Here is a 16,001-nt window from a genome sequence, read left to right as displayed (position 1 = left end):
CAAAGATTTTTATCTTATATTTCATAAATTAGTTTAACCATTAATAATGCGTATTATTGCGTTGAGGTTTAGCATCAGGCCAGGCATCAACGTGACGTGCACACGTTGTGGCAAGCAATCGCGGAATGAAATTGTGTCATCAGATTGAGGGTTGGATGAATCGTGAGTAGAGAACGCTCAATCGCGACTGCAACAAATTGTTTCAGCAGATTGTTGGTTGTGTTGAACCGTGAGTAGGGCCTTTAAATAGTAAAACCTGTAAAACTAGTATAAAATAAGAGCTATATAAAATAAAATAAGAGCAGCAGATGGCTGATAAACATACATATATATAATTTTAAAAATACTTATATAGATAATTAACACCCAGACACAGAGAAAACATCTATGTTCATCACACAAATATTTGCCCCGGGTGGGAATCAAACCCACGAACTCTGGCTTGGAAGGCAGAGCCAGAAAATATACAAATTTAATCTTTATGAACTAAGAGATAAAGTTGAATTTAAAACGCGATAATGAACCGCATTCCTAACGAGACTATCTTTTAAAGAAATACAAATTTAATCTTTATGACTTTAGTTATAAAGTTGAATTTAGAACGCGATATTGAACCGCACTCCCCACAAGACAACTTGGAATGAAATACAAATTTAATCTTTATGAACTTAGGGATAGAGTTGATTTTAAAAACTCGTCACTTAAAAGGTCGTAAATTTTTACGACTTTCGTGACACAAATTATTTTTGTGAATGTGTGATGGTGTTTTAATAGTGTGAGTTACCCTCCCCGCACCAAAATCAGCAGAAAGTTTAGTTAGAACATTTGCCAGCGTACTCCATCCATTACTTAATGATCTAAGGCCGCGTTAGATCACGTGGTCTATCTAATGTCTATCCCAACTATCCCATACATTTTTGCGATTTCTAACTTCGTTAATATCGTTTTGTAATTGTTACTAAGGCCCCTGGTATGTATAAATGCACAGTTTAAATGCCTTATTTGCCTATGTAAATATTGACTTACCCTACAACTTGTAAATACTATTTATCTTTAAATCCATGTGTATGTATGTTATGTGTTTAATATGTAAAAAAATAACACATTTAAACATACCATTGTAATTTACAGATGATATAGTTTATATAAATAGAAATAACAGTGCCAAAGTTATTTTTGTTACAAATTATTACAATCTGTGTAGTGACTAATACATAATCTGTGGTTCATAATAACAATTCAAATGTCAAACGTGATCGTGTCTCGTGAATATTGTCGTGAAATGTGAATTCGTGAAACGTCAAATCCAAAAAAATGAAGCTCGGAGGTAGAACTCAGAAGTGATTATTAGCAAAGAAGAAAATAAAAAAGTCGTTTGTATTTGTAAAAAACATAAAAACCTTTCTTTCTTATTAATATTAATACTAACCATCACTTAATAAATAATGTACTTAGTAAATTTTCTTGAATACAAAAGTAGATCACAAAATATACTTAATTTATAATCGTGTTTATAATCACAATTACTTGTAAATAATAATGGAAAACTCTTAACAAATATGTGATAGATGCTACGCAGTATAAAATATGTCTCTCAAATTATTAAGGAGTATAATTAAGGGGTAAAATAGTCAGAAACAGTGATAACATGGAATCTATTAAGTCCGAAACTCGGGATGGAGTCTGTAGTGGTTGCTTAAGCGTGGACAGACATACGAGCACTGTGGAGAGACAAGACTTATTTATCATGCTGCTGTCTAAACCGGCTGTTTATCTGGTATGTTTTAAATGCTTTATTTGCCTATGTAAATATTGACAGTGATCCCTACAACTTGTAAATATGTACTATTTATCTTTAAATCCATGTATGTATGTTATATGTTTAGTATGTAAAAAAAATAACATGTGTAAACATGCCATTGTCATTTATAGATGATATAGTTTTATATAAATGGAAATAACAGTACCTATGTTATTTTTGTTACAAATTATTACAAACAAGCTGCCCCGCGGTTTACCCGCATTGCTCCGCTCCTGTTAGTCTAAGCGTGATGATATATAGCCTATAACCTTCCTCACCTTTTGTTGATTTGTTGTTAGCAACAAAATAATTTTTCAAATTGGTCCAGTAGTTCCTGAGATTAGCGTGTTCAAACAAACAAACTCTTCAGCTTTATAATATTAGTATAGATAATAGCTAGGGGTCGAACGGGGCCAGGGCCTAATTGCTTTGAGAAAAGGATAGTTGGCCAATGGCCACTTGTTGCTTGATTTGGTGATTTTTTCTCCCAATTTTTTCCCCAAAATATGTATTAAAAAGCTTTGTGCTTGATTTATTTAGATCCTAAAATTAAAATTTCAGGAACCCAAGTACTTACAAATACAATTATGCTGGGAATGCAAGGCGATGGTGAGGAAAATTGCGATATTTCAAAGGAAAATTAATAAGGCGCAGTATGTTTTAGAAACGTCAGTTCAATTAGATCAGGTGAGATAAAAAAACCTTATAACTTATTTATTGTAACTATAATCATTATGAGAAATATTTAATATTCAAATTCATAACTAGGTATATCTATAATATAAAAATGAGTCGCAAAATGTTGGTAAGCGCATAACTAGAGAACGGCTGAACTGATTTAGTTAAATCTTTTTTTACATTCCCTGAAGTACAAGGATGGTTCTTAGCGAGAGAGAGTAATGTCAGGTCTTGAAATAGTTTTTACTAATACAGTAGAATCTTTATATTGTGACTCCGGTTTTATTGACAAACCTCCTCTTACCAAAGATTGCTTACAACACATTTATTTCATGATGTTATCTTATTATGCTGAACGAAGTATGAAAAAAAAAATTATAAAGAATAGAAAAAATTCGATCACGACGTCACGAGTGGCCAAGTTGGTCAGGCATCCGTGATCCGCCCCGGAATGTCGAATTTTTTCTATTCTTTACAATTTAAATTTATAAAGCATTTGAATGCCATAAAACCAAAAATATCAATTTCAACATGAAAAAAAAGTTGAAAAAAAAATTGTGTGTGTGCTTTAAATATATATTATTTGCTGTTAAACTAAAACAACTTAACTAATATAAATAATTCTTTTTTTTTTCAGTTAAACATACACATCACACCACTATCATCACTACAAATACATCACAACCAAGACTATGACGTCACACTAGATCACGATGAAGAGGTGGAAAAACTTAAACCACTCGAAACGTTACAAGAACTAACAATAGAAGTGAAGCAGGAAACGGACGACTTTGATTACGACGTGAAAGACGAATACAGTCAAAGCGACAGCGATAAGCCGAAAAAGAAGAATTTTGTTGGCAAATTTGAACGGAAAGCCATAATAACTAAGAACGAATTGGATTTGAAGAGAATAGAGAAGTATTTTAAGAAAATGGTGCTCGATAATGCGGAGATAGAGGAGGTTCTGCAAAGGGAAAGGGATTGTAAGAGAGGGAAGAGTCAGTATAGATATGCGTGTAAGAAATGCAAGATGAAATACAAACGGGTTAGCGATGTACATAGGCATGGTGATTTCGCTCATCCAACGGTATGTATTAAGTTATTAGGATGTATTCTTATATTATAAACTAGCTTTTCGCACACGATTTCGCCCGCGTAGTCAAAGGAAAACCCGCATAGTTACCATTCCCGCATAGGTATTTCCGGGGACCGAATCGAGAAATTCCGTAACGAAAAAACCTCACGCTCCCCACTCCGAGGGGCGGAGGTGTGGCTTGAAGGCATAGCATGCAATAGCGCAACCGCCACAGTCCCCGAGTGACACACGGTCACGATCTCGCCTGATGGTAAGCTGAGATGTGGCCTTAGATGGTGCGCGCTTCCCTAGAATATACCTGAAATGAATGAAAATGAAATGGAAGATCGTTTATTTGACTCCACAAACACAATTAACACAGAATACAAATTACAATAAATAAAATTATAATTAAAACAACACAACATAAAACAAAAACAATACAAGAACAATAAACGTAACTGTAAAATAAAATTAAGTGGAGCCAAGTCAGGTAGCCACTCAGCTTATGTTGCAACATAGTTGCAACGCTGATTTTCAGTGGCCCCTCTCTGGAGCGATTGGAGCGGCAGTACGTTCATAGATATGTATATATATATTTACATATTATAAGCCTATTAAAGAAAATACATACCTGTTCACTCTCCTCTTGAAGAGGAGAAATCCTCCTATTAAATAAACGCTCAGCATCTGTTTTGCCTTTAATTTTTAATTTTTTTGTGTTTATTTATTCCAGGACACATCACCGTTACGTTGCAGCGAATGTAAGGACACCTTCGACACTCACTCCCAACTAAACGAGCATTGGAGATCGCATAATATTCTATACAAATGTACATTTTGTACAACGTTCTGTAGATCGAAGTTTGAGATGAATCTACATTTGGTTAATACGCATAGCCGAATGTATAGTTGTAAGAACTGCGGGATGCAAATATTGTAAGTAACCCTATCCTTATACTAATCTATACTAATATTATAAAGCTGAAGAGTTTGTTTGTTTGTTTGTTTGAACGCACTAATCTCGGGAACTACTGGTCCGATTTGAAAAATTCTTTCGGTGTTAGATAGCCCGTTTATCGAGGAAGGTTATAGGCTATATTTCATCACGCTACGGGCAACAGGAGTGGAGCTACGGGGGCGAAACCGCGCGGGGCAGCTAGTCTAATATACAGGGTTATTTGTAAAACACCGGCAACCTCGCAGGACAAGATAGCTAACATCATAAGTAACAACATTTGATCTACGACTTTTGGCATAACGCAATAAATTATTTTTAAATTATTTTTTAAACTTTTATTGTACTCTCCTAACATTTGTAAGTCTATGTTCTATTCATTATCGAAAGGACGACGCGACGCCCCCTTTCCCCTCCCGTTCGCTTCTTGTTTACGTAAGTTTCGGAATGCGCGTAGAGTTTATAATATTCAAACGGAAAATTAAATGAATATTTATTTTTGTATGAAAATAAAATCTAACAAATTATCAAAAGTCGTAGAACAAATGTTGTTACTTAAGATGTTAGCTATCTTGTCCTGCGAGGTTGCTGGTGTTTTACAAGTAACCCTGTATATATATATATATATATATACACCACTATTTTTAAATCAGTACAAAAACTTTAAAGACATGTTAGCGAATACTTTATTATCGTGATCATGATGTTAGAATTACATAATATCGATAGATAGCAAAGATATAATCATTTGTTTATTTAAGAAAGTCTCACTAAAATCATAGACACATTGCAGAGTTCATTCACCTATTCATTGATAGTATTACCTAACCTTGGGCAATAAAATGAAACAAGAGATGTAGTTACTAACTTTATTTATTTTAATTTCCTAAATTCAAATCTCCCCTTCATACTTCATCCGGGCTTAGGACCGGAATAATTACTTTTTTACAATAAATTAAATAGGTACATAGGTATGCAATTACAAAACAAACAATATCAAAATCGAATTTTGACGTATAAATTAAGAAGTTAGAATCAGCTGTTTTTTACAATACCTACTCTGTATTGAAAGAAAAAACGATTTTGGCGTGTTTAAGAAATTAGAATCAGCTGTTTTTACAATACCTAATCTGTATTGAAAGAAAAAACGATTTTGGCGTGTGAAGTTAGAATCAGCTGGTATTTACAATTATCTTAACTAACCTTACAAGTATTTCAATAATAAAATTGTCCTTCAAAATGTCCACCACCGTTATCAATACACAGACGTGCACGTTTTATTAAATTGTTTTTTAACGAGAGAAGTAAGTAGGTATGTTTTTTTGTCTTTTCACTTCATCCAATATGCGCTGTTTTAATTATTGTTCGACACTAACCGGCTCACTTTTGTTCACTTAATTTCACTCCACAAAAAGAGGTCCAAGGGTGTGAGATCAGGTGAGCGAGGAGGCCAAGCAGCAGGCCCGCCTCGACCGATCCACTGACTTCCAAACTCCGCTGTGAGAAATTCATGAACCGCAGCGTTATTCGACATTCGTACTACGTCGAGGATCCTCTTAAAAATACGCTAGTACATTACACGTTAGCATTTTGTGACAACGCCTGCTGGTAAGCATTTACCACGACGGTTCGTACATTTGGCGATCGAGCGTTCGGGACTCGGGTACTATTATCTGTACATACGTACTGCTGCACTCGCATTTTCTCCACTCAAAAAGAACGCACGAAGCATAAGTACATAATCCCGTGATATGATATTGTACCAGGAAAAACGTAAACAAACGCGACGAAAAAAAGCAAGTTTTCACTTCCGCTAACAATTAGGCACTGTTTGTCCGTTGTCGCAACGCGTTCGGCGTTGGGGTGCGAACTGCGAACTGCGATAAATTGCGAACTGCGACGCGGGCGCAGGCCACAGAGGGAAGGGGGTGGCGGGGTGAAGGATGGCGAGCTTCGACGCGAGTTTGCCGGAATTTATCAATGGAGCTGTCCAGCGGACCTATTCGAAATCGTACGCTAGAAAATTACAACACTATACCTAGTGTGGGTCATTGACTAAGAATAGGTTTAACAATTTTTACATATTTATGTGGACAATTTTGGGACATTTCTGTTTGTTAGTGTTTTTAATTATTTCTTACACAAATATGATTGGTTAAAGGTACTTAACACCCTGTAAAATTTTATGTACTGATTAAAAAATAGTGGTGTATATATATATCTCGTGTCACAATGTTTGTCCTCAATGGACTCCTAAACCACTTAACCGATTAAAATAAAATTCGCACACCATGTGCAGTTCGATCCAACTTGAGAGATAGGATAGTTTAAATCTCAAATCGTTTTAGAGAAAGCGGGCAAAGCCGCGGGCGGTAAGCTAGTAGTATAAACTAGCTGTGCCCCGCGGTTTCGCCCGCATTGCTCTGTTCCTATTGGTCTTACCGTGATGATATATAGCCTATAGCCTTGCTCGATAAATGGGCTATCTAACACCGAAAGAATTTTTCAAATCGGACCAGTAGTTCCTGGGATTAGCGCGTTCAAACAAACCAACTCTTCAGCTTCATAATATTACTATAGATTCAAAAGTATGTGAGGATGGATGTATGTGTATGTATGTTTGTTACTATTTCACGCAAATACTACTGAACCGATTACAATGAAATTTAGCAAAAATATAGAGGGTAACTTGGATTAACAAATAGAACTTTATTTAGAGATTATTTTTATTTGATAACGTGGGAGAAGCCGCGGGTGAAAATAGTTCCCGTTCCCGTGGGATTTCCGGGATATTACCTATCCTATGTGTTAATCCAAGTTACCCTCTATATGTGTGCTAAATTTCATTGGTTTGAATAAATCGGTTCAGTAGTATTTGCGAGAAAGAGTAACAAACACACACACACACACACACATATATCCTCACAAACTTTCGCATTTATAATAATATATAATATATAGATATATTAATATATCCTACTAATATTATAAATGCGAAAGTTTGTATGGATGTTTGTTACTCTTTCACGTAAAAACTACTGAACCGATTACAACTTGTATTAACACATAGGATAGTTTTTATCCCGGAAATCCCACGGGAACGGGAACTATGCGGGTTTTCCTTTGCAAACGCGGGCGAAGCCGCGGGCGGAATAATAATAATAATAATAAAGCTCATTTATTCCGTGTAATAAATCAAAATTTACATTTCAAATGTTTTGTTAGTTGTTAGTTTAACTTAATTTATTTTAGTATCTAATGTTAGTTTAATTTTTTCTTATTTCCACGGACCCCTTATTGGGTAAAAGCCTCCTCTCTCCTCTTCCATGTAATCCTATCCTGTGAAATTTTCATCCAGTTTTTGCCCACCGTTTCTATTAAATCATCAGCCCATCGCTTTCTTGGTTTACCTTTTTTCCTTTTTCCTGTTGGTCCTGCCCATTTAGTTGTCAGTAATGTCCATCTGTTATCTGTATATCTCGATATGTGACCCGCCCATTGCCATTTGAGATGTAGAGCTTGGCGGAGAGCATCTGTTAGTTTAGTTTTATTTCTTATGTCTTTGCTTCTAATCTTCTGTATTTTTTTTATTTTTAATATACTTCGTTCCATTGAACGTTGGCATGTGGTAATTTTGTTTTTAATTTTCTTTGTATATGTCCATGTCTGGCTCCCGTATGTCAAACTAGGTAAAATACAAGTATCCATCACTATTCTCTTCAATCCTATGTGGTAGTCTCCTTTTAAAATTTCTTTTTGAGCCCAAAATTTTTTCCATGTCCCATTAATTCTTCTATCAACTTCTTCTTCATTACAGTTTTCGTTAAATGATACTAGCTTTCCTAGATATATGTAGCTGTTAACATATTCGATTTTATTACCGGATATTTGTATTAATTTAGTTCGAGAATTGGTCATTATTTTAGTTTTTTGAAGGTTCATATGTAGGCCTACTTCCTGGCTGGAGTTCGATAACAGTTGTAACATTTGTTCTAGTTCGTTGGCTGAGTTGGCAAATAGAACTATGTCATCTGCGAATCTTAGATGACTAAGATATCGGCCTGAAATCCACAGCCCTTTGTTTTTCCAGTCAATACTCTGGAAGACGTCCTCCAATACTGCGATGAACAGCTTTGGCGATAAGGGGTCGCCTTGTCTAACTCCTCGTCCGATTTGTATCTCTTCTCCTTTGTTTTCTAACCGTATTCTGCTTACACTATGAGAGTAGATGTTCTTTAGAATGTTTATATATGTGGTACTTATTTTGCATGATTCGAGCGCTTTCCAAATTGAACAGTGAGTAATGGAGTCGAATGCTTTTGAGTAGTCAACAAAAGCTACATAAAGCGGGTGATTGAACTCTTTATATTTCTCTAGTACTTGGTCTAACGTGTGGATATGATCTATAGTTGAAAAGGCTGAACGAAAGCCTGCTTGTTCAATTGGTTGTTGGGAATCTATTAGTGGTGTTAACCGACTCAAAAGTATGGATGTGAAAAGTTTATAAATACTAGATAGAAGGCTAATAGGTCTATAATTAGCAATATCTAATGGATCACCTTTTTTGTAGAGCAAAACTATCTCTGAGCAGTACCATTGTTTAGGTACATTTTCGGTTTGAAGTACTAAGTTATAAAGTTGTGCGAGATATGGAGTGAGTACTGGTGCACCTATCTTTAAAGCTTCATTGGTAATATTATCTGGGCCTGGACTTTTGTCAGATTTTAGTTTTTTGATATGTTTTAATACTTCGTCCTCACTAACAAATTCGTTTACAATATCTACCTTATGTTGCGTACTCAAGGACTTTTTCTGTGTATTTTGTATCATTATTTCTGGTTTCTTATATAATTCTTTATAAAATGAAGTTGCGTAGTTAATAATATCCTGACGTGTTTTAGTTGTGTCTTGCTTTTTGTTTAGTTTAAGTATCCAGTCTTTATGTGTAGTAAGTTCTTTGTTAGCTCGTTTGATGCTTCTGTATTTGTCTAAGTTTTTCTCTATAATTTTGCTTCTATGGTTTTTGTAATCTCTTGCTATTTCTTTATTTGATAATTTAAACAATTTTTTAAGTTCCTCTTTAATTTCTTTTGTTTTATTTTTAGTTTTTAATAATTCTGTTCGCCTGTTTAGTAGTTTTATTGTTGATTCGCTTAGTATGTGAGTTTTATTGTCTCTGTTATTAGTTGTAGGTTTTTTAATAACGCTTGTTGAGATTATGTTTTCTAATTTGTCGTAGAAATATTGTATGTTTTTTGTATCATGATTGAGATTTATATTATTTTCTAAATTTTGTTTCAGTAGCTTTATGTAGAACATTTTTTCTTGGTCAGTTGAAGGTAACTTATGTTTCGATCTGAAAGTTTTCCTGCTCAATTTCGGTATTTTTAATGAAAGAGATGCTCGTACTAATCTATGGTCTGACGGATAGGACAGTTTATTCAGAACTTCTACATTATTTATAATTTTAGGTTCATTACACATTATAAAATCAATTTCGTTTCTCGTTCTATGGTCTGGCGACACCCAAGTCCATCTCCTATTGTGCCTCTTTTTAAAATATGTGTTCATTATAAACAGTTTTTGTTCGCAAGCATATTGAATTAATCTTTCACCTCTAGCATTCCGTCTCCCATATCCAAATTTACCCATTACAAAATTTTCATGACTAGATGGTTGTCCTATTTGGGCGTTGAAATCTCCCATAACGAATACGGTTTTGCCTTCAATTTCCTGGGCCGTCCTAAGATCGTTGTAGAATCTATCAAGTTCTTCCTCGCTCGCTTTTTCGGTAGGTGCGTATGCTTGAACAAGTGTAAGAAGTTGTTTGTTTAGATTAAGTTGTAATACCGCTACTCTTTCAGATATTCCACTATAATTTACTATGCAATTTTTATAATGCTTTTTGATTAAAAATCCTACGCCATATAGTCCCTTTGTTTCTCCTGTATAGCAGAGTATGTATTCCTGTAATTCTTCGATTTTGCAGCCCATTCTCCTTACTTCACTCAGTCCTATAATATCGAAGTCTACGCTTTTCAGTGCATGCAGCAGTTCAATTAATCGTTCTTGTGATGCTAAGGATCTTACGTTGTAGGTGCAGATTTTTAACAGATGGTTGCGCTTCATTTTTGAGGGGTGAGGGTGTTGGTCGTTGTCCCCACGGTGACCAACCGGCTTGGGGAAAGTATTTTTAAGTTCTTCTATTGTGGTTTGTGTTATATTGTTCCGGTGGCTGATAGGTATTTGCTATGCTTTGTGTTCTACTTTTCCAGTTAGAGATGTTGTAGAGTTGGATCGGCCTCTCATTAGTGTGAATGCGTTTTTCTTATTTTTTGTCGGTACGTTTTTCTCTGGCTGGATTGGGGTAGTTGGTGATATGGATAGATCCCTTTTCCGGTTGTTTGTCTGTGTAGAATAATCTTTAATAATAAGTTTATCGTAGTTAATAGTCGCATAATTCCCTTTATCTCGTTCTTCTTTGACCCTTTCGTGTAGTTCTCTTCTTTTTTGCAAGACCTCTTTAGGAAAATCTTCCGATACGTAAACATCACCAAGTTTCTTCTTATTCTTCATAATTGTATTTTTCAACCAACCATTAACACATGCCATGAGTATTGGTCTAGTTTTCCCTCCAACAGTATCTTTTTTTTCCGATTCTATAAATCTTATTTACATCTTTAGGTTCAACCGTAATGTTCAGATGGGTAGTAAGTTTCTGGGTTACTTTTTCCAAAAGATCTGTTTGGGATGATTCTGTTTCCTTAAGACCATAAATAATAATGTTGTTTGATCTGCTGTTTTTCTCCAAATTCGCTATTTTTTCTTTTAAAATTTTATTTTCTAATCGTAATTCTTCAATTTCTCGTGTGAAAGGTGCTAGTTTTTCATCCATTTTATTTAAGACTTCTTTAGTTTGGTTTTGCATTTCGGTTTTAAGTTTGTCAAAAAGTGCTTCATTATTCATTTTAAAAAATTTAGTTTTAGTCTATGGTCAATATCGTGTCACCCGACTTTTATATTTTCCCTTATCTTTTTCGAATGGCAACTCCCGATATTTTCCTTATGTTGGCAGTATGTATTTGACACTTGTCAAATATGTGACATCTGTCAATAACAGCTGTTGGTTATCGAAATGCTTTGAAATAAGGAATTATTAATTAGTAAATTCAATTGTTGAAAACTTATCTTTTCTTAGTTCCCGATGATTTTTGTGCAGTTTCGATGTTTATTTATGAATAATTACACTTTTCACTGAATATGGATAACTTATACAGATGATTGAGGTTTAAATAGCGGAGCACAACAATTGTACGTATTACTTTGACAGTCACCGGAAGTCAAGTATCGGGCGGAATACTAGTTTATAATGTTAGTAGGCTGCATCTGCCCGTTACCCCACTAGGGGACATGGGACTTCACTATATTATGTTTTTATAATTATTTTTTCAGTTCATCACAACAATTCACACATCACTATAAGAATTATCACACAAAATACATTTGCGATGACTGCGGCCGAGTTTTTGGAATGAAAAGCAGTCTCGAAAGACATATGATGTAAGTATGATATATTACTAGCCGTGCCCCGCGGTTTTACCCGCATATTTCCGCTCCTATTGGTCTTAGCGTGATGATATATAGCCTATAGCCTTCTTTGAGAAATGAAAGCTATCTAACTGTCTAACAGAAATGAAAACTATCTTACAGTGAAATAATTTTTCAAATCGGTCCAGTAGTTCCTGAGATTAGCGCGTTCAAACAAACAAACTCTCAGCTTTATAATATTAGTGTAAATGCTTTATTGTATAAATTCTAAGTAATCCCTTTCAAAAAAATAAAACACAAAATATTTCACTATACTATTTATTTCATACAATTTCTTTTTTTTATATTATTTTCATACAAAAATAATATATTTCTCCCCCCCACAGAAAAGAGCACTTCCCCCCCTACTGTCAAGTGTGCGCACGTCACTTTCCGAAATACCACTCGCTTGAAGTGCACTATCGGAATTTCCACCCGGAATTAATTTATAAAACGGTCAAGCGTGAGCTGTCGTATTGCGTGGAGTGTGACAGACAGTTTCCAAGCCAATACTTGTATAAGAGGCATCTTAGTACAGCCGTGGCACATGTTCAACGTCCGCCTATAAAGTAAGTGTTGTGTGTTGTATACTGTGTAATGTGTTGTAAATATACTATGTTATACGTCAAGGTGTTGAATGTCGAATGTGTTGTATGCCTTTGCCTGCTCTTCACATTAAAAAAAAACCTATGTATTACGTTAAAGTGTATATTTTATGATGTACTAGCTTAACGCCCGCGGCTTCGCCCGCTTTGTCTAAAACCTGATAAATTATATACTAAAACATTCCTCTTGAATCACTCTATCTATTAAAAAAAACCGCATCAAAATCCGTTGCGTAGTTTTAAAGATTTCAGCATACAAAGGGACTAGGGACAGAGAAAGCGACTTTGTTTTATACTATGTAGTGATAGAACGTGTAAAAGACGTTTTGAATGTACCGTGTAATGTTTGGATGAAGTGAATAATATTTGGATGTAAAATGTATGAAAAATGCCCATTGAATGTTCTGTATGGTGTTTGAAAAATATTGTTTGAAGGTGTTCGGTGTTGTGTAATTTTTTTTCTTTTGTGCATTTTAAAATATATCTTACTACCTGTGCTCCGCAGTTTTACTCGCAGTGATAAAATGGCAGTATACCTATGCGAGAAAAATATTGTATAACACCCATAAATGATCATAATATGTACGAGCAAATACACTAGCTGCTCCGCGCGGTTTCACCCCCGTGGCTCCACTCCTGTTGGTCGTAGCGTGATGATATATAGCCTATAGCCTTCCTCGATAAATGGCCTATCTAACACGGAAAGAATTTTTCAAATCACACCAGTAGTTCCTAAGATTAGCGCGTACAAACAAACAAACTCTTCAGCTTTATAATATTAGTATAGATTTTAACTTTAATAATATATTACAGGGTACCTTGCCCGGAGTGTGGGAAGATATTTTCTCGGAATACATATATGAAGAATCATTATAAATTGGTGCATGTTCGTTCCACAAAACACTATTGTGAAATTTGTAATAAGGTAATATTGTTTTTTTTTTTTGTATAACTATCTGTGCCCCGCGGTTTTACTCGCAGTGCTTTGCTCCTGTTGGTCTTAGCGTGATATAGCCTACTAGAGGTCCGCCCCGGCTTCGCCCGTGGTACATATTTCGCAATAAAAGGTAGCCTATGTCCTTTCTCGGGTATCAAAATATTTCCATACCGAATTTCATGCAATTTGGTTCAGTAGTTTAGGCATGATCGAGTAACAGACAGACAGACAGAGTTACTTTCGCATTTATAATATTGGTATGGATACTAAAGGCTATACAGGGTGTAATTTTTAAAAATGTATTATGGCCATTTTACTCATTAGGTTAAGTACTTTCAATATCAGTTTAAGGTTTTTTGATATCTGTAATAGTAACGGAATAATCGCCTGCGCACACTTAACGATTACAGTAGTTCCTGAGATTAGCGTGTTCAAACAAACAAACTCTTCAGCTTTATAATATTAGTATATATTATTTGTGTGTGATACAAATAATATATACTAATATCGTAATCATCTCCTTAAATAAGTAAAAATCATATTGATTACTAGCTTACCGCCCGCAGCTTCGCCCGCTTTGTCTAAAACCTAATAAATTATATACTAAAACCTTCCTCTTGAATCACTCTATCTATTAAAAAAAACTGCATCAAAATCCGTTGCGTAGTTTTAAAGATTTAAGCAAACAAAGGGACATAGGGACAGAGAAAGTGACTTTGTTTTTAACCAACTTCAAAAAAAAGGAGGAGGTTATCAATTCGGCCGGTATGTTTTTTTTTTTTATGTATGTACACTGATTACTCCGAGGTTTCTGAACCGATTTACGTGATTCTTTTTTTGTTCGATGCGGGATGGTGTCGAATTGGTCCCATAAAAATTGTATTCGGATAGGCCCAGTAGTTTTTATTTTATGTGCATTTTTGTCTGTAGGTATTTGTGAATTTTGCAAGTGCAAGTTTGAAGTCGGTTGTTTTTATCGCAGTTATTACTTGTATACTATGTAGTGATATTTATTTTTTATTGAAATTAACTTATTTTTACAGCATTTCGTCAGCGGTTTCTCGTTGAGAACACACAGGAAGTTTGTACACGAAAAAACTGTGAAGCCCAAGGACAAAATATGCGACGTGTGTGGACGAGGTTTTCATGTGAGTAAGAAAATATTAAGTTCTTACAACTTTTATGTAAATTAGACAAAAAAATTAGAATAAAACAAATTCTTTCAACTTTTATATAAATAAGAAAAAATTAAAAAAAGCGTGTGTACCGAGCACAAGTGTCAAAAGTGAAACTTCATTAGCAAGATTGAAAGATACCAAAATCGGTACTTACGGTTACGGCCTTACTCCATGACGTGACGGTATTGCCACGACGCGACCTTGAAATTTTACTCTCAATTGGCCTAAAGAAGTTTCACATTTACAGAATTTTCTATCGTTGAAAGGCCAAAGAAGTTTCACTTCCGACACGTGTACTCGGCACACACGATCTTTCTTTAACTACCTGTTTGGAACTATTTGTTTCTCTAACAAACCTGTCAAATTGCTATATTTTCCTTGATAAGTTTTAAAAGAACAACTATCGAGTTTCTTGCCGGTTCTTCTCCATAGATACTGCTTTCCGAATCGGTGGTAAATGTTAAAAAAAACGTTGTGACGATTCAAAAGTGCTTTAGAATTCTAATTGGTTAAATAAATGTTGGAGTTTGCATTAATAGATATTGTAGAACTAGCTTCCGCCCACGACTTTGTAATGCATCCATGTTTTTCCCCGTTCCCGCAAGAATTTCGGGAAATCCTTTCTTAGCGGATGCCTACGTTATGACCAAATTTCAGCCTGATACGTCCAGTGGTTTGGGCTCTGCGTTGATAGATCACTATATCAGTCACCTTTGTGCTAGCGCGCACGAGCAACTTTGTCTCCTTCACTATTTAGTCTCTCCAATCAACTCTATGAGCTAGTAAGAAAGTGCGCGCACGTAGCGACGCAACTCCCCATACAGTTGATGGGAGAGACAAAATAGTTGCGGAGACAAAGTTGCTCGTGCGCGCTAGCTCGTTGAGTTTTATATATATAGATAGTTTTTTTTTTCAGACGAACCGTACGCTCCTAAACCACAAGCGTACGCACACAGGCGAACGTCCATACAAGTGTACGTACTGTCCGGCCGCGTTCGCTCAGTCGTACGCCCGCACTACACACGAACGGTCGCAGCATAAGAGCGTAGCTGACGTGTTTATATTGCCCACTTGAATATATTATGCAAATTTTTATTGTGTTTTATTTACATACCCTATTTCAAATAAATTTTGAGTTACCCACATTGAGATAATATTACTTCGTATGGAGGAGACACC

The 16,001-nt window shown here is 35.2% G+C and overlaps 1 protein-coding gene across 1 annotated transcript; it reads left to right on the top strand.

Annotated features, from left to right (window-relative positions):
* Positions 1–1,280: 1,280 nt before the first annotated feature.
* Positions 1,281–15,899, top strand: LOC123704674 (zinc finger protein 91-like). Its single transcript, XM_045653089.1, has 9 exons — positions 1,281–1,777; positions 2,363–2,488; positions 3,117–3,569; positions 4,294–4,496; positions 11,968–12,075; positions 12,450–12,671; positions 13,521–13,632; positions 14,688–14,792; positions 15,739–15,899. The coding sequence occupies exons 1-9, from the start codon at positions 1,649–1,651 to the stop codon at positions 15,895–15,897; spliced, it is 1,617 nt and encodes a 538-aa protein (XP_045509045.1). The 5' UTR covers positions 1,281–1,648; the 3' UTR covers positions 15,898–15,899.
* Positions 15,900–16,001: the final 102 nt, after the last annotated feature.

The sequence above is a fragment of the Colias croceus genome, chromosome 30 (assembly GCF_905220415.1).
Source record: "Colias croceus chromosome 30, ilColCroc2.1".
In the NCBI taxonomy this organism is placed as follows: domain Eukaryota; kingdom Metazoa; phylum Arthropoda; class Insecta; order Lepidoptera; family Pieridae; genus Colias; species Colias croceus.
The sequence above is the reverse complement of the archived record's forward strand: the minus strand, read 5'-3'. Positions and strand labels throughout refer to the sequence as shown.